The sequence below is a fragment of the Sceloporus occidentalis genome, unplaced genomic scaffold, assembly GCF_023333645.1.
Source record: "Sceloporus occidentalis isolate IW3139 unplaced genomic scaffold, rSceOcc1.0.p SCAF_1, whole genome shotgun sequence".
NCBI lineage: Eukaryota > Metazoa > Chordata > Lepidosauria > Squamata > Phrynosomatidae > Sceloporus > Sceloporus occidentalis.
This window is the reverse complement of record NW_028316981.1, coordinates 315,481,020-315,500,110: the sequence shown is the minus strand read 5'-3', so window position 1 is coordinate 315,500,110 and position 19,091 is coordinate 315,481,020. Positions and strand designations below refer to the sequence as shown.

General features: G+C 43.9%; 2 protein-coding genes across 7 annotated transcripts in view; one reads left to right on the top strand and one right to left on the bottom strand.

The window, feature by feature from the left end:
• LOC149324239 (tubulin polyglutamylase complex subunit 2-like) overlaps positions 1 to 5,751 on the bottom strand; it is a 49,608-nt gene extending 43,857 nt beyond the window's left edge. For all 4 annotated transcript variants that reach the window (XR_016277948.1, XR_016277946.1, XR_016277947.1 and 1 more), the window contains exon 1: positions 5,542 to 5,751. Coding sequence is in view for 1 of the 4 variants with exons in the window: in XM_089497997.1 (XP_089354123.1) it covers positions 5,542 to 5,635 (94 nt within the window). In the remaining 3 variants the exon portion in view is untranslated. The remainder of the gene's footprint in view (positions 1 to 5,541) is intronic.
• A 247-nt stretch (positions 5,752 to 5,998) lies between these two features.
• The window catches only part of KIAA1328 (KIAA1328 ortholog), a 313,917-nt gene continuing 300,824 nt past the window's right edge, over positions 5,999 to 19,091 (top strand). For 2 of the 3 annotated variants that reach the window (XM_089497994.1, XM_089497996.1), the window contains exons 1-3: positions 5,999 to 6,075; positions 15,508 to 15,543; positions 16,334 to 16,473. In XM_089497994.1, coding sequence (XP_089354120.1) covers positions 6,024 to 6,075; positions 15,508 to 15,543; positions 16,334 to 16,473 — 228 coding nt within the window. In that variant the 5' untranslated portion in view covers positions 5,999 to 6,023. The remainder of the gene's footprint in view (positions 6,076 to 15,507; positions 15,544 to 16,333; positions 16,474 to 19,091) is intronic. The other variant, XM_089497995.1, reaches the window with a different exon arrangement.

The window sequence follows — 19,091 nt, the reverse complement described above, 5'->3', positions numbered from 1 at the left end:
CTAGAGAAGAAACATAGAGGGTGTATCTACACTGCAGAAATAGAGCAGTATGACACCACCTTCACTGCCATGACTCAGTGCTGTGGAATTCTGGAATTTGTAGTTTTGTGCAATATTTAGCCTTCCCTGTCAGAGAGGTCTGGTGCCCCACCAAACTAAAAATCCAAGGATTCCACAGCATTGAGCCATCCAAGTTAAAGTGGTGTCAAACTGCTTTATTTTTGCTGTGTGGCAGCAGCCAAAGTGGGCACCCACAGCAAAAGAGGAGGAAGGGGGAAGCATTTGGGTCTGTAGATTCCCTCAAGTTCGACTGAAGTACCTGGAACTCATAAGATGGGAAAATGAAAATGGATGCTGGTTAAGCTGCTTCCATCTAGTTTAGACCCAGGTGTAAATTTTATACTAGGAACCTTTCTCATGCCCTCCAACATTTCACAAATGAAAATAGGGACGGTTTTTTGGGCTATGTGGCCATGTTCTAGAAGAGTTTCTTCCTGATGTTACGACAGCATCTGTGGCTGGCATCTTCAGAGAAATGCTGGCGAAACGTTAGGAATAAACTCTTCTAGAACATGGCCACATAGCCCGAAAAACCCACAAAAAACTATGGATGCTGGCCATGAAAGCCTTTGACTTAAAATAGGGATACATGTGGCCAAGCAACTTCAAAATGTGGTCAAGATGGCAAACGTTATCAATAAGGAAAAATATACAATCTAAAACAGGCTGTAGCAGTTTGCTTTTGTCTAAGCCTCCTGGGCAGGGCAGGATTCTGTCCCCTCCTTGCAAACTACTTATCTACTTTGAACTTGGTTTGCAGCAACTGAAGTAAGTGGAGGACAAAAGGGGAAAGTGGGAAGAAGGGAGAGAAATGGGGACTTTTAAAAGCAGTTGAAAAAGTGGAATGACTTAGGCTTAACTGGGACCATTCCTGTCAAATCAGGACAAATGGGAGTATATGTATTGTTCCTCTGCTGAACCTTACAGCAATTCATTCACATGAAATTTTGCATGTTTTAAATTGAGACTTTGCAGATGTGAGTTGTCGCCTGTGTGTTTGTGAGGCAGGATAGAAACATTCAAACGAAACAGAATTCGACAGCTGGGTGTAAGAATTTTTGAGGTGCTAATTTTAGTTACATCTTTACAACAGGCTGATTACATGGAACATCCCAGCTTGACTTTCTGAGCTTCTTTCTCATCTACGCACCAACATATTCGTTTCATGTTAGAGGAAGAAAATAGCAGTGTGGGAAAGTACAGTGGGGAGATGTCTAGGGGCAAACGCCAGGTCTGTTCGGATGAAAATGGAGGTGCAGATCGCTATCTGAACCTCAGCCTTTGGAAACTCTTTGAACCATCAAAAGTAAAAATGGGGGAAATCCTGTTAGGTCATTTAGTTCAAACCCTTTCGCTCTCCTTGGGTTTACGCCTAAATCATTTAGTTCCAGCCTTGATTCAAAATATATATCTCCTTTATGTAATGGCCAATCTTCCAAGAGGCCTTCCTCTCTGCAAGTTTCACGAAAGGCATTTAACCATCTGGTAAATTATAAACAGAATAAATTTGGCTCTTCCGAGATCAAAGGAAAAGCAGGCAAGCTTGGACAGGGGGAGATTGAATATTGTGTGAGTCACATGAAGGTGTCGAAGGATGAGCGAACGGCAGGTTCTTAAGGGGTCTGAACCAAATCCTAGATCAAACAGCCAGAATGTTAGATGAAAAATATTCTGGGGGCTAAAAGGAGATAACGTATAGCAGAGAGACACATGCAGTGTGGGAAAGACAGGTATTAATATAAGAAGTTAACATTATCTGTCCATTTCCTAGTCTACTTTTTGGGCACTTGCACCTTAGACAAGAGTCCAACATGTCCATACAGTATGTATGCAGCATCCATCAGTGCTTGGGGAATGTGTGGCCCACCATGTTGTCAGGCTGTATGTTCCACTGGCCAGAACAGCCAACATTGAGAAGTGATAGGAGCTGCAATACATACATACATATATATATATTTGACAGCCAGCATGGTTTAGTTGTTTGAGGTTTGGATCAGGACTCTGGAGACCAGGGTTTTATTCCCCACTCAGCCATGGAAATCCACTAGACAACTTTGGGCAAGCCACACTCTCTTAGCCTCATAGGAAGGCAATGCCAAACTTTCAGGGAACAACTGTTGTGAAGAAACAACCCTAGAGGATTGTTGCTATGAATCAGAATTGGCTTGAAGGCATTTAACAGCAATCTTTGTTGTTATTTGCCTTCAAGATGGCTTCAGCTTATGGCAACTCTATGCATGAGAGGCCTCCAGGTCACCCTGTTATCAACAGCCTTGCTCAGGTCTTGCAAACTCTGGGCAGCTATGGCTTTCTTGATTGAGTCTATCCACTTGTAATGCAGTCTTCCTCTTTTCCTACTGCCATCTACCTTGCCAAACATCATTGTCTTCTCTAACAAGTCACATCTTTTCATGATATACCCCAAGTACCATGGTTTTAGCTTAGCCATCTCGGTTTCTAGGGACGGTTCAGGCTTAATTTGCTCTTGGACCCTTTTGTTTTTTTGGCAGTCCAGGGTACGTAACATTCTCTTTCATCACCAATTTGAAATGAGTTGATTTTCTTCCCATTATCTTTCTCCCAAGCCTTAGGACACAAGGCGGCTTGACTTAAAACAGATGCAGGCAAAAGTTCACATGACACAAAAGTTAAAATACAATGAAATTATCAATAGATTTAAAAGCAATATAAAAGTATATGCATTTGAAAAGAAAGCACCAAGACAGACAATTGTTGTTATGTGCCATCAAGTCAGCTTCAACTTACGATGACCGTTCTGAATGAGAAACTTCCATGAGTCCATTGGCATCAATAGGAGGGTGCGGTGTGTGTGTATACACTCTGCACTGGGCAATACCCCAGAAGAGGAGTGACACCTGGAAAGGCCCTCCCAGCTGGCTGCAGGAGCCTCCTCTTGAGGAGACCTCTTCTCATGTGGCAAAGGAGAGGGCTGAGCTTTGCTGGAACAGTAGAGGCCTCCTCGTGAGGAGACCTCCACCGCCACAGCAAAGGAAAGGGTTGAGTGTCCTCCCCTTTTGGCTGCCACCGCCCCACTGCACCGGTGGGGCACCACTGCATGAGTCCTGGCCATCAACAGCCCTGCTCAAGTCTTGCAAACCCACGGTAGATGAGCCTTCTTTTATTGAATCAACCCATCTGTAGTGTGGTCATCCACTATTCCTACTGCCTTCCACATTGTCGAGCGTTATCATCCTTTTCCAATGAGTCATATCCTTTGGACATATCCAAATTGTGGTAGTCTCAGCTTAGTCATTTCTGCTAATGCAACAGAGCACATTATTAAAGGCACATGAGCAATCAATCCTCAAAGGCCTTCTGAATGAAAAAGTCATCGCCTGTTGTTGTTGTTGTGTATCTTGGTGCTACTCAATGTGCTTCTTATACTACATCAACAGTGCAGAATTAATCCAGTTTGACCCTGCTTTAACTGCCATGGCTCAAGGCTATGTAATGCTGGGACTTGTAGTTTTGTGAGATATTTTGCCTTCTCTGTCAGAGATCTCTTGTGACTCAACAAACAAATCCCAGGAGTCTGTGGGATGGAGCCATGAAGTGTCAAACCGCATTATTTCTGTAGTGCTGCAGCCGCCAATGTCATGCTCCAAATGGGAAAAAAATTAGGATTCCTCCTGGGCAGAAAGTGGAAATGTATGACATGTCCTAGAAAAGGAGTGTGTCTGGTCACCCTGTCCAAGTTGGACCCTCTTTCCCCTCAAGCAGTGGTCACCAATCTGTACTCTTTAAGAGATTTTAGACTTCAGCTCCCAGAATCCCAGACTATTGGCCAACATGGCTGAGGCTTCTGGGAGCTGAAGTCCAAAATCTCTTAAAGAGCACAGTTTGGGGACCATTGCCCTAAAGGGTCAGCACTTTGGGGAGGCCCTTAAACACAATCTGGATTAAAAAACCTGAAGCTGTCCCCAACAACAGAGCCACCAGCTGCCATAATGCATCCTCCACTATTGGTCACCCACCAACATTTCATAGATAAAACCGGGATAAGTGTGGCTGAGCAACTTCAGAGTGTGGTCAAGAAGGCAGAAGTTATGAACCTGGAAGAGGAGAGAAGCTGGGAGAGAAAGCAGCAGTTTGCTTTTGCCTAGGCCTCCTGGGAAGGACAAGATGCTGTCTCACTTCTCCTTTCTCCCCACTGAGTTAACTGAGTCACTGTACATACTTGACTATAAGTCGGTCTCATGTATAAGTCGAGGGCAGGTTTTGGGGCCACAATTATGAATAGGACCTGTGACTACATTGAGGGTAAAACCTAGGGTCATGTAACAAAGGATCTAAAGGACAAAGCAAAGGAAAATGATGCCCCAAAAGTTTCAAAATCCCAGCAGGTATAACAGTTTGTAATGGTTGGATAGATGAGAAAGTAGAATCATAGAATCGTAGAGTTGGAAGAGACCGCAAGGGCCATCCAGTCCAACCCCCTGCCATGCAGGAAATCCAAATCAAAGCATCCCTGACACATGGCCATCCAGCCTCTGTTTAAAGACCTCCAAGGAAGGAGACTCTATTACCCTCCAAGGAAGTGCATTCCACTGTCGAACAGCCCTTACTGTCAGGAAGTTCCTCCTAATGTTGAGGTGGAATCTCTTTTCCTGTAGCTTGCATCCATTGTTCTGGGTTCTGTTCTCTGGAGCAGAAGAAAACAAGCTTATTCCCTCCTCAATATGACATCCCTTCAAATATTTAAACAGGGCTATCATATCACCTCTTAACCTTCTTTTCTCCAGGCTAAACATCCCCAGCTCCCTAAGTCTTTCCTCATAGGGCTTCATGGTTTCCAGACCCTTCACCATTTTAGTTGCCCTCCTTTGGACACATGGCTCCAGTTTCTCCACATCCTTTTTGAATTGTTGGAGCCCAGAACTGGACACACTATTATTCCAGGTGGGGCCTGACCAGAGCAGCACAGAGGGGCACCATTCCTTCCCTTGATCTAGGCCAGTGGTTCTCAACCTTCCCAATGCCGCCACCCTTTAATACAGATCCTCATGTGGCGGTGACCCCCAAACGATGGTCTCTGTTCCTAAGACCATCGGAAATGTGTGTTTTTCAATGGTCTTAGGCGACTCCTGTGAAAGGGTCCAAAGGGGCTGCAACTCACTGGTTGAGAACTGCTGATCTAGACACTCCACTTCTATCAACGCAGCCTCGAATCGCATTGGCCTTTTTAGCTGCTGCGTCACACCGCTGGCTCACGTTCCACTTTCAGTCTCCTAAGGCTCCGAAGCCGAAAGCAAAGCGGGAAGAGACAGAAGCTGGGACATTTTAAAAGCAGGTGAGGAGATGGGAAGGCAGAGGGTTGATTTGGACTCTCCCTGCCTCCAAAAGGAAAGCTTAAGGCCTTTGGGACTCCTTGCCACTTGACCCTGGCAAAGGCTGGGCCCTGGAGACTGGGCTTCCAGGGCTGGCTTCCCCTTCTTCCCTGCCAAACCTCCAGGGCCTTACCTAGGAAGCGGGCCACCCCCAGAGTGAGCTTGTCCAGGTAAGGCTTGACGCTGCTGCTGCTGCTGCTGCCGCTCCTTGACAGCTTCTCCTCCATCCTTTCCTTTTACTTCCCTTCCTTTCTTCTCCTCCCAGCACCAAACCAAACAACGCGAAGCAAAAAAAGCCCAAACTGGACCTCTTTTGTCCCTTTTCCCTCCCCGTAGCTCAACTTGTGCCGCATCCCTCGCTGGGAACCGTAGTCCTCCTTTCGCCTTTCGTGCCGCACTGTCTCACAAAGCGGAGTTTCCTAGCGCTCAAACTAGGCGGAGGACTACGACTCCCAGAAAGCGGCGCGGCGCGGCCATTTTGTTTTTGTTTTTGTTTTTTGCTTGTTTCACCGTATCTGGGCAAAGCTGGGGCCCCGCTCAGCCAATGAGGAGCGAGGGAGGGCGGCGGTGGGCGTGGCCCGGCGGAGGGACGCTGGGAGTGGCGGTTGTTTCAAGATGGCGGATGTGGCCGCGGGGCCGGAAGGAGCCGCTCGCTGGAGCCGGGACCGTATCCTTCCTTCGCTCGGGGGCGGTGCTCGGGGGGCGGAGGGGAACCGGGGGCCCGGAATGACCATGACCCGCCCTCTTTGACCCAGCCCCTGAGCATGCACAGAGTGCCCTCTTCTGCTTCCAGGGGCTCCCAAACTCATGGCGAAGCTGTCATGGGGTTTCCTTGGCCAGGTTTCTTCGGAGGCTGAGAGAGTGGGACCTGCCCAAGGCCTCCCAGTGGCTTTTATGGCTGAGGGGAGACTTGAAGCCTGCTCTCCAGAGCCACTGCCTCCCACGGGATCAGCCCCGATCGCCCTTTTCTTGATGTGTCCAAATGGGCATAGCCTCATCCGATGCAGCATGATCAGTTCCCAAAGGCCTCTTGAACTCCGGACTCCAGAGTCACAGTCCGATGCTCAAACCACTTCATCAGAAGATATAATAATAACAACAACAACAGCAGTAGTAGTAGTAGTCTGAGGTGCCTTCAGCTTGTTTCCGCCTTATGGAGACTATGAGTCCAAAAGAGGCTGCAGAAACAATCCAGTCTGAGACTGCTTTATCTGCCTTAGCTCAATGCTAGGGAATTCTGGGAGTTGTAGTTCATTGTGGCACCAGAGGAGGCTAAATGCCTCACAAAACTACAATTCCCAGGATTCCCTAGCACTGAGCCGTGGCAGTTAAAGCGGTCTCAAGCTGGATTATTTCTGCAGTGTGTTTGGGATCCAAGGCGAACCTATCTTGGGGATTTCCTTGGCTGAGTGGGACTTGAACCCTGATCTTTAGAGTTGTAGTCGATTGCTGAAACCACTACACCATGCTGCCTGTCCAATAATAATCATAGTAGTAGTAGTAAGCATTACAGTGAGCGCTTTGTGTCTGTTAGGGTTTGGTTTCCCAGGCCCCTTCCGGAGAATAAATACTCATGACCTTGTTTCAATGCTGTAAATACTTTATTTCTATTTTAGTGCTTTCTTTTTGTGTCTAAGTCCCAGTTTTTTGAGGAAAGTGATATAAATAAATATAAGGCTTCCTTGCGGTGAAACCCAGTGGGACATTGTGGCTTGAGCACAGGACTCTGGAGGACGGGGTTCGGATCTCAGCTGTGCCATGTAAACCCACTGGGTGACCTTGAACAAGTCACACTCTCTCAGCCCCAGAGGATGGCAGTGGCAGCCCACTCCCTCTGAAGAAAGCTGCCAAGAAAACCTCGTGAGTATTGGAAATGACTTGAGGGCACACAACAGCAACAGAAACTAGAGCCTGTGTGATGCAGTGGTTTGAGCGTTGGACTATGACTCTGGGGATCTGGGTTCGATTCTCTGCTCAACTGTGGAAACCCATTGGGTGACCTTGGGCGAGTTATACACTCTGAACCCCAGAAAACCTCATGATAGGTTCACTTTAGGGTCGACATAAGTCGGAAATGACTTGAAGACACAGCACAGTGAGGCTTCCTGTAGTAAGCTTCTTATTGGGGTGTTTGCACTTGTATGTTTTTAATGTTTTTATATGTTTGTTGTTGTAGTTGTTAGTAACGACTCATGGTGATCCTGTGGTTGGGACACCTCCAAGCTCTCCTTGATCGAGTCCATCCTCCTGGCATGTGGTCGTTCTCTCTTTCTACTACCTTCTACCTTTCGCAGCATTATAGTCTTTTCTAATAAGCCATGCCTTCTCATGATGTGAACAAAGTACAACAGCCTCAATTTAGTCAACTTGGCTTCCAGGAAAATTTCAGGCTTGATCTATTCTAGGACCCATTTGTCTTGTTGGCCGCCCATGTTATCCTCAGCACTCTTCTGCAGCACCACATCTCAAATGCATTGATTTTCTTCCTCTCTGCTTTCTTCACTATCTAACTCTCACATCCGTACATGTTGATGGGGAATACAGTGGATTGGATGGTTCTAATTTTAGCATTCAACTGTATATCTTTACTCTTTAGCATCTTGTCTTGTTCTTTCATAGCTGCCCTTCCCATTCCTAGTCGTATTCTTTCTTTACTGCAGTCTTCATTCTGACCAGTGTTTGATCCAAAGTACGGGACGTCCTTAATTATTTCAATTTCCTCATTATCCAGGTTGGATAATGTGATAAATAAGGCTTTCTATATTAGGGTTCTTATGGGGATGTTTGCTTTAGTGTGCTTTTTAAAATGGTTTTATATGTTTAACTTAGTATTTTTAATGATTGTACAGTTTTGACTTGTTATGTTAATATGGTGTTTTGCATTTTGAAATTGTACTTTTATTGTAGTTTTTAAGCATTTTCTGTAAGTCACCTTTGATCGAATCTGGGAGAAAGATGGCTTATAAATAAATAAGTTGTTGTTGTGAGCCTTCAAGTTGTTTTTGACTTATGGTCACCCCAAAGGGAGCTTATCATGGGGTTTTCTTGGTAAATTTCTTCAGAGGGCTTTTGCTTTTGCCTTCCTTTGAGGCGGAGAGAGTGTGATTTGCCCACGATCACCTAGTAGATTTCCATGGCCAAGTGAGGAACTGAACCCTGTTCTCCAGATTGACAGTCCAACACTCAAACCATTAAATAAGTAGATATAATGATAATAATATAGCCTGAAAGTCCAGAGCCTTGGTTGTGATTGTTGTTGTTGTGGTGGTGCTTTCAAGTCGTTCCACCTTATGGCGACTCTTAAGATGAACCTATCATGGGCTTTTATGGGGCTGAGAGAGTGTGACTCACTCAAGGTCACCCAGTGAATTTATTTGGCCAAGTAGATCTTGAACTCTGATTTCCAGTGCTGAAACCACAACACTATGCTAGTTCTCTTACAAGAATAACTACTAGTAGAGTACAGTGGGCCCTTGCTATCTGTTGAGGTTTGGTTCCAGAATCGCCATGGATGCCAAAATCCGTGGATGCTCAAGTCTCATTCAATACAAGAATCCTGAGTCCTGAGTGTGCTCACCTCCAGGCGAGTCCTGTTGCATTTCAGTGGGGCTGACTCCTAAGTTGGAGCCTTTGACAGCCCAGTCCAAGGTGGGATCAGTAGGGAAGCCATGGCAACACAGCAGTGTTGATGTGGCTGAGAAAACCATAGTTCAGAGCCCACCTTACTGAGCTGGCCTTGGGTCAGTGGCTCATGCTAACCTACCTCACAGGGCTGTTGTGAGAATTAAGTTTGTGCCACCATGAAAGAAAGAAGAGAGACGGGGAGGGAGAGGAACAGCATTTAGTAGTAGTAATAATAATGATTGGTATTCCACTTAGGACATACATCTTCCTAAATGGCCTTGTGTGTTTGGGAAATACTGAATTGAGTAGTTTTACAGTGTCTACATTCACCTAGGTGCTCCTGTGATGTTACGATATGTGCTATCTGTTGCATAATGGTAGCCAGTAGAGTTACTGATGTGCTACAGCCTGGTGTACAGTGGGCACAAGGCACATTGTGATGCTCCCCAGTGCGAATCCAAACACAAGTTAGGAAGTGCCAGAGCATGATGGCTCCCATGTACATCAAAAGCACTTGACTGCACACCAAACACTTTTGCCCAGATGCTCATCTTTACAGTTCACTAACAACATTTTCTTGCATTTCTGCAGTTGTTGTGCCTTCAAGTTGTTTCTTACTAATGACAACCTTAAGGCGACCCTATCACAGAGTTTTCTTGGCAAGTTTCTTCAGAAGCGGTTTGCCATTGCCATCCTCTGAGGCTGAGAGAGCGTGACTTGCCGAGGGTCACCCAGTGGGTTTACATGGCTGAGCCCAGATTTGAACCCAGGTCTCCCAGGGTCCTAGTCCAGTGCTCAAACAACTACACTGTCTCTCCGATGCAGTGCAGCTACACTGCATTGCAACTACAGATTTGTAATCTGTAATGTGATCTGCAGTGCGGCTAGTGATTTGTAAAGTTACAAAAACGTAGAGTGTGATGTAGGATCTCGGCCCATAATATATAGATATAGATAGATAGACAGATAAAATAATAATTTTCAGTGTAAGCCTTGTCTAATTCTCTACTATTTGTAGATTGGACTGTGACTGTGGTCCAAAACATGCTGCAGAAATAATCCAGTTTGCGATGACTTTTACTGCCCTGGCTCAATGCTAGGGAATTCTGGGAACAGAACAATACACAGATTACCTTTTCTCAATCAACAGTGTGTATGCGTGTGTGTGTGTGTATCCCCCACTCTCTTCCATGCCAGCATTCTCTGTAGATGCCAGACACAGATGCTGGTGAAACATCAAGAATAAACTCTTCTAGAATATGGCCTCATAGCCCGAAAAACCCACAAAAAACTAATCCTGGGAATTGTAGTTTATTGTGGCACCAGAGCTCTCTGACAGAGAAGGTTAAATGTCTCACAAAAATACAGTTCCCAGAATTCCCTAGCATTGAGCGAGGGCAATTAAAGCATTCTCAAACGATAATTTCTGCAGTGTGTTTTGGACCTGAATTAGATTTTTCCCAGGTGTCAAGACCCTGGGGTGTCTGCTCTCTCTGATAGAGTGGATTGCCTTTCTGTTGCTGGCCTTTTTGAAATGATAGTGTTTGTGGGGATTGTGGGGTGTGAGTTATTATAGAATAGATTTTTTAAAAAAGAGAATGTATCTCTCCCCTGTAGTACACTATTTAGATTATTTCAAAGTAAGCAATGCCTTGCATGTAAAAGTTCCATTTTGGATTCAGTCTCTGCTATTTCAACTTGGAAGGAGTTGGAGATAAACTAAGGCTGGTAGTATGCCAACTTGGTATGTTCACATCACAGTCATATGCGCCTTTTGCTATGCACACCCACGCACCATGAAGCCTATTTTGATGATGATGGTACCACCCATTATGAAGGTGATGGCTGAACTGTGCGGTGTATCCTGTGCTATAGGGGATTAAGGCAGGTTCTTCCAGATTGTCACTTTGCTTCGTCAGCACTGGTGTGGCGATGTTACAAAGATAAATCAGTGTTGTACAAAAATACAGGAAGGACAAGATACATGCAACATAGAAGCTAAGGATTTAGTACATGTGGTAGAAAGGAATGGGGCAAAAACAGAAAAATAAGCCCATTAAAAGATTGGGAAAGTGTCCATCAGCAAAATGAGGAAGGACAGTAGGGTTCAAGAGGGTGGTGAAGAGTAAGTATAGTAAGTGCTTACATAATCACAAAATACCGTAAAAGCTTTAAATTCAGACATAACCAACTTTTAAAAAGAAAAATATAGAACAGGTTAAGTCATTTAAAATGCCAGAGCAAACTAATAAGCTTTCACTGTTTAATGCTGTTACATAATAAGATTATGTAATGATTAAGTGGAACTGAGAATGGAGAGCCGTGTAGCAGTTAGTTCTATCTGAATGTTAGGGAGATGAACCTTATATCGCCTCTCCCTTTGGTTCAGCCAGTAGAAACAGATAAAAAGGAAAGAGAAAGTGAGGAGCCTGGTGGCGACTTTCAAGGCTGATTTATTTGAGCACAAACTTTTGTGGATTTCAATCCATTTCTTCAGAGACATTAATGGGCTGCAGCATTCAGACTGCAGGTATTTAAACACATTTACAGCAGTGTGAGAGTGGGATCAGGGTGCAGAGGAGTGTTTCCTAAACTGAGGTCCACCAGGTGTTTTGGACTTCAACTTCCAGATGCCCTAGCTAGTTGGGTCAAAAATCAAGAATTCTGGGACTTGAAGTCTAAAACATTGGGAGGATCAAAGTTTGGGAAGAACTGGTGTAGAGGGATACTGAAAAATGTGAAGTGAAATACTGGCCAGGAACATTCAAAGAGTTGTGTGAAAAGATATAGGTCTGTCAAGTTGCTGGTCTATTAGTCTTCAAATGTGAAATCATTAGATTCTGCTTACCCCCAAGTTTGTTCCATAGAAATAAACTGGAAAAAGTATCCTTAGAGAAGTTTATATTTGTCCAAAATGATGGATGTTGGATGGGAAGGATTATGCACTGACAAATTAATGATCAGACTGGAGTGAAGGTGGTTGGGTTTTAAAAGGAAAATAGGGTTAGAGCAATGCTAGAATAATCTTTTGCCATTTACAGCTTTCTTATGTTGACACCTTATAATGTAGTATTCTTGGCCTGACATTTTGGCAGCCTTGTTACTTTGGGAAATGTTGGATAGGAAAATGCCACTAATTATTTAAAATGATTTAAAATTGTATCTTTTTTCTGCATATAATTTGAATGAAGCAGGCCAGAGTACACATCACATAAAGTTTTTGGGCATCTATAGTTTAAGGCGGGTTATAAACCGCCGCTTTGAGGCGATCTGCCGCTGCCGCCGCTTGCTCCGTGTGGGAGCCGCAGCAGCCACACTGCGCGGCTCCTGCACGGACTGAAAAAGAAGCTCCAAAATGGAGCTTCTTTAAGCGGCGCCTCTATGACGTCGCGAGGCGCCAGGGGCGGACTCGCGACGTCATAGACGCTGCGACACGTGCGGACGCACAGCGTCCGATACATAAACATGGCGGCCCCCATGTGGAAGGGGAGCCGCCATGTTGTACGTATGGAATACGTACTAGGGTTAGGGGGGTATTTTTTGGTGGTTTGTAACCTGCCTAAGTCTCTTTAAATCTAAGGTGGGTTACAGACCGCCAAAAAGCAGCGGCCTACACCCGCCCCTTTCCCCGCCAGATCGGGGCCTCAGCGGCTAGAGCGGCAGCTACTGAGGCCCCGATCCACCACTTTCCAGGCTGCGGGGAAGCGGCAAAAGGCCCCTTCCCCGCAGCCTGGAAAGGGGTGTCCTTGGGGCTTCAAGTCCCAAGGACACCCCATGGCGGCGGGGAGGAGGAGAAAGGGGCCGCTTGGCCCCTTTCTCCTCTGCGTTGCTGGGCGCAGCTGTCTGAAGGCTGCGCCCAGCGACGCAAATGGCAAAAGGAGCTCCGTTTCGGAGCTCCTTTTGTGGCCGGGGAAGGGGCGCACTATGCGCCCTGGCGCGGCGTGATGATGTCACGTCCGCGCCGCCCCTTATAGAGGCGGCGCGGTTGTGACGTCGTAATGGCGGCAGCCGTGTGGAACGGCCGCCACCATTTTGAGCGTGCTCCGCGCATGCTAAGGTTGGGGGCGTCCCTTTCTAACCCTAGCACGTGCGGAGCTCGCACTTTTAGGCCCGTTTGTAACAGGCCCAAGTAACTTGTTTTCCCTTGTTTTGATATGTAATTACTGTAGCACCAGGCAGTCTGATGAAAGGCAGAACAGAGAAGAGGCTAAATTAGAGACTTGGCTTCCCTTGGGCTTTATGCTGAAAATGGTTATCATTACACTTGGTTAAAAACAAGAATTACCTCTCTTACAAGGAGCCAAGGCCATTTGAATCATTAAGTGAAGAGAAAACTGTTTTAAATCACTGGTAGTTCTTCACATATTTCTTAAATAATGTTACAGATCTTATCACTAAAATATACTGGTGATGTACAGTTCATAGTTCCTAATGCTCATTACCTCTGTCAAGCTGCTGATGGAGTGAAAGGAACACAAATGGAATAAGATCATCACAAATATGTAAACAAATAACAAAAACACAATAGATGTTATGTAAATGTGCTTACAAAATATAGTGATGGTTTACTTTCATTATATTTTGCAACTGCATTTACATAACTTCTATTATGGGATTTGTTATTTATTTATGTATTTTTGATGGTGGTATTCGGTGTGTGTCTCTGTAGTTGAGACCCTTTTTGTGCTTGTTATAGCGAAAGGTACAACATCACATGCGGAAACACAATAATATTTATATTATATTTGCGCTAAATTTTATCCTGCAGTGCTATTCGGTGTGTGTGTTTGCTTGCATGTTTCTTTAGTCAGATAAACAGAAATGGAATGTTTGGAACTTTTGAGAACCAAGAGTTGATATTTAGGCTGGATAGAGACATTTTGTGAGATGAAAAATGGATATGAATGCTCTTATTTGATTAGTAAATAACTCAGTGACCATGTTCAGAGCTCATGGCAAGTCAAGGTCCACATAGCCCTGGTTTACAGAAGAGGAGGCAGTGTTTTGGTGCTTCCAGTGCCCAAGAGCTTCAGCTTCAGTAGTACTGGCTCAACAAAGTACAGTCTGTGCATGATAAATGAATGCTGTAGTAGCTTGTTCTTCCCGAGAAACAGTTGATGGTTTTAGGGTCCCTAGGAACTACAGGGAAGTACAGTAGCATGTCCTGGTCTTTAAAGTACTTGACATAATATTCTTCACAATTGAAGACACCTTCTTATTCTTGTTCCTGAGTAAAACAGCAGAGGCTGGTGACCTGGAGTCCTGCAGATACAACTGGAGTAAGCAACCTGGAAGTCTTCAGATATTTTAGACAACACCTTGTATGATCCAGGTCTATTGGCCACAGTGGTTGAGCTGACAGGAGATAGAACCTAAAACCTTTGGAGGACACCGCTTTGCTTGTCTCTGCATGGCATGATTGTAGATAAACCCTTAAAATTTCCAGCTTTATCTGTTTTTCTCTGGAGCAGAAGAAACATTGGCCTAACATGTCAAGACAGATAGTGTGGTGTAATGGTTGGATTCAGTTTCCAGGTTTGAATACTCACTCAGCCAAGGTAACCCACTGGGTGACTTGGCTAAATCGCACTCTCTCATCCTTAGAGCAAGGCAATGGCAAATCTCCTCTGAATAATAACTCTTACCAAGAAAACTTCATGAGAGGGTTAACCCCTTAAGTTGGAGTTAATGAATGCTGTAGCAGCTTGTTCTTCCTGAGAAACAGTTGATGGTTTTAGCATGCAACAACAAACAAACAAGGACATCTCATGGCAGTTTGGCATTTCTGTGATATTGGCCCTGTACAGACAGGCCCTTTGCAGTGTCATGGCAATGTGCTAGGGTTGCCTCGGGGTGGTGCGTGCACACGCCCCGCAACCTTAGCACGTTGTCATGATGCCATAGCTGTGCGACACCATCCAGACGGCGTGCACAGCTATGACATCAGTGCTGCGTGGTATTCGGATGGAACCGCGCAGTAGCGATGTGCCTGTGCCACTGCCAGCTGTTTACAGCGGCGCAAAAAGGAGCTGCTTTTCAGCGCTCCTTTTTTCCCGTGCAAGCACGCCATGCAATTTGGTTGCTGTGGCGCAGCTACGCCAAAAAGAGGGGGCTTCTGGCTGCCTCTTTCTGGTGGTCTGTACCCTGCCATTATAACTTTGGCTGCTGTTTTTCCTTGATTTCTCTATCACCCCCATCTTAGTGCGTATTTGTAAGAATCTGAGATAGCCTTCAAGAATAATACAAATATGTGTGGAGGTTCATTTTCAGTTCTAGATCTTTGTTAAAAGTCAGCCTTTCAGTAGAGATTTGATGTAAGAGTTACTAACAAGGTGAGATATATGGATGCCTACTTTGGTAGCTTCTCCTTCTTTCATTGGAGCTCTTCTTTCCCTGCCACACCCTAAAAGCTTCAAATGTTAAAGGATAGAACAAACATTTTGCTTTCACTTTCCTTGAATAAAATTGCATCCAGTTTCTGATGAAGACCAGCCACCTGTATATGTTCCAGGTATGACATCTGAAAGGCTGAAAAATATAATAGAATCACTGTGATACTTTGGACAGTGAATTTGTGCAAGACTTGATTCACATCCCTGGTGTGCATCCTACATGGATGCTAACTCACGGCAGCACGGTGAAGCTATATGTTATGGTATCTAGTGGTTAAATATATAAATAAATGAAAAACATAGGTTCAGCTTATGGTCTGCGTATGATCAGCATAAGTGTGCTTATGGTTCCACTCTTAACTGCCACTGACTCAGTTCCCCTATGTGTGTATACTTTGTTCTAGACTGTAGGTATGAAGCTTTTTTTTTGGAATGAGAGTAGTCAGCTTCATAGTGCAAAAGAAATGGGAGGCTGGAAGGGTAAGGTGAGCAAAGTGATCCTTGCACTTCACATGATGAACTTGATTGAACAATTCCAGAGGATTGGTTAAAAAATGTGTGAGTTTTGCATTGAAAAGTATGAGGCGACAGGTATGGGAACAAATGAGCTGATAAATAAAGCTATTACTACTTGGATTATCACATCACCTTTAATGGACTCTTGAAATCAGTTATTAGCTCACTGTCTTCTAACAGGAATAGCAAGTCCAAGGTACAGGGTGCAAAAGATAGTGGGTAGTCCCACGATTTTACTAATGAGTGTTATATTTTCTTATGGGGATTTCTGGGAACACTGCTGAAGATTTTCTGGTGCTACTTTCAGATCCTCTTTTTGTTGGGTGTGTCCAAGTGCAATGTCCTTTTAAGAGCAACTGGAAGTTTTCCTGATCTTATTTGTTCAATCTCTAGGAGTTTCCGCAGAGAGGAATTTTAGAGCGAGACACCTGCCGAAAGGTCAGAAAGCAGAAGTGAGAGCAAAGGCACCTGCAGCAGTTGCTCCTGTCCCAATGCATGCCTTGAGGAACTCCGGAGAAGTGCCTGGACATCAGGTCAGTAACATCTTATTTTTAAAAAGAAACTGAAGAGAGGAAGGCAAGCTAAACCCAGACTTTAAGGCTGCAGTCCTTTGCACACTTACCTTAAACTCTATAAGACCTGCACAATTCTGTCATTAGGAGTGCTCTTTAAATGATAGTTGCTTATGGTGCTGTTACATTGCAGCAGAAATTTAGCTGCCTCTATATGGCTCTGAATCCTTTTCAATCTGAATCATTCTATTTTTTTTTTGCAGTCCATACCATTCAGGTGGCAAGAATGAAGTCATTGTAGCAGGGGTGATTTTATTTCACTCAAATTTATTTAAATCACTTCTTGAAGGACTCAGTTTTAAGGGCTTAAATCAGTAGTGAGGAAAAGTCTATTCAATCATCCTTTTTAAATAGAAGTATATTATTGTTGAATATAACATCAATGCACATTCAGAGAAATAGGTTTCAGGACATGATTGGTAGACACTATGCAGTTATTCTGAACTGTTCAAATTAATTTTCAGGTCAGCCCAGAATGGGGATCCCTTGTATTTATAGCCCAACTCTTCCTCCTCGTTCAGATCTACTCCATATTCTGAAATTTTCTGTTCGTTGAACTTCTCTATCTTAGTACGTAGAAAGAAGCAAGGCAGAGACAGGGGGAGAGAATGCACTTCAGCTACACCACCTGCAGAAAAGGACTAATCAGGTTATCTCCCGTCTCCATAAACTGCTGTTCCCATATTCATCGAATATAATTACATGTTGTATAATTAGTATGCATGATGATATCTTTAAGCTAGGATTTTTTTTACTAATTGTTTTAGGGAAATTTTGGAATCTGATTTAAATAAATAAAGCTGATTTTAATTTTTTAACCCCCTTCCCCCCAAAAAAAACCCCTGTAATTGATGTTTTTCAACCCTGGCAAGTGAAGCAGTGTGGTGTAGTGTTTTGAGCATTGGACCTAGTGCACTGGCGACCAGGGCTTGAATCCCTGCCTAGGCATGGAAACCCGCTGGCTGACCTTGGGCAGGCCACCATCTCTCAGCCTCAGGAAAGCAAAGGCAAACACCCTATGAACAAATCCTACGAAATGAAACCTGTGATTGGTTTACTTTAGGGTCACCATACATTGGAAATGACTTGAAGGCACACAGCAACACAGCCCTGCTGTGACAGTGGTAGTGGTGAAGCAGGCTATGTTATGGCATGAAGATTCTAAAACTTGTAATTCTTGCAACTGCAGCATGATTCACATTTGCTAGTCCAGCCTCAAAATATAGCAAGCAGGCCCAGTTTCTTTCTTGATGCCCCAGGAATCAACAAGTTCTCTGTGGACATCGTAAGATGGGGCCAGCATTCAATTTCTTGGTCAAATCCCCATCACTTCCTGCTCTTGCTTGAGCTACAAATGACATTGTTGACACCAAACAGGCTTTCAGCTGAATGAGATTTAGCAAATGAAGACATATTTTTGCTCCACATCAGAATGAAAGCCATATAAGCTTGGGAGCTGCTCTGCGGCTCTTCATTTAGAAACCTGCTGCCTCCTTCAAGAGGTTGACAGTTCTTCTTTCTCTCACTGGCCAAGATCAGCGTCTGTGGTGATCAGTTCCTAAATTCCCTGTTAGGAAGCTGCCTTGTACCAGGTCAGCTCTTTGGTCCATTTACCTGTTTGCAGTATTAATTAATTTTCTGTGATGTACAGTCTGCTTACTTTCTCTCTTATTACGTTTGTTGGTTACTGTTGAAGAATGTTCACATAAAACATTCTTCAACAACAGCTCAAACTCCATTTTATAAACAAGGCCAGACAAAATTTCAATGTTTTTTTAAATAATCTTTATTAAAGTATTTACATTAAAAAGACATATCAATAATACATGTTAACAAATAATTAACGTATATGTATGAACAGAAATAGTTCTTACACTGCTTTGAAGTAAACTATAATAAGGTAGTTATAAACATATCATTAAGAGAAAAAGCAGAGTATGTATACTTCAGGAGAAGCATAAAAGTAGCGGTCATTCACTTCCTGAGAGGGCTTGATACTTGCTTAAGCCAAGAAAAGGACCTTAATACTTTACACATCTCAACATTATAACAACTTCTAGCTTGTTTAAAAATATCTTTAGAGAGTTTTCCCCTATGGGCATTTAATCTTCCTATATACACATGTTCTGAGTATACAAATCTAACCTTCAACTGCCCACCACAAGATAAGTCATGTATTACCAACAGAAGTTGGAGGATATATTTTCAGTACGCATAAAATTAACCAAGGGCTGCCACACTACTTTGGTCTTTTCCCAGTCCAAGCTTTCTACATAACAGGTAAGTTTATCTAGTTCCATGAATTCCAGCAATTTCATAATCCAATCATTCCAGGACGGCAGTTCGGCACCTTTCCAGTGGGAAGCATATACCATTCTGGCAGCTGAAAACATATAAAATAATAATTTCCCATGTTTTTTTTCAATAGCTCTGTCCGAAATCATATTCAGTAAAAACATTTTTGGGTCAAATGGGAGTTTAAGACATACAATCAATTGAATCTTCTGATGAATTTGAGACCAGTATTGTTTTGCAAATTCACACGACCACCACATATGGATAAAAGATCCCAAACTTTT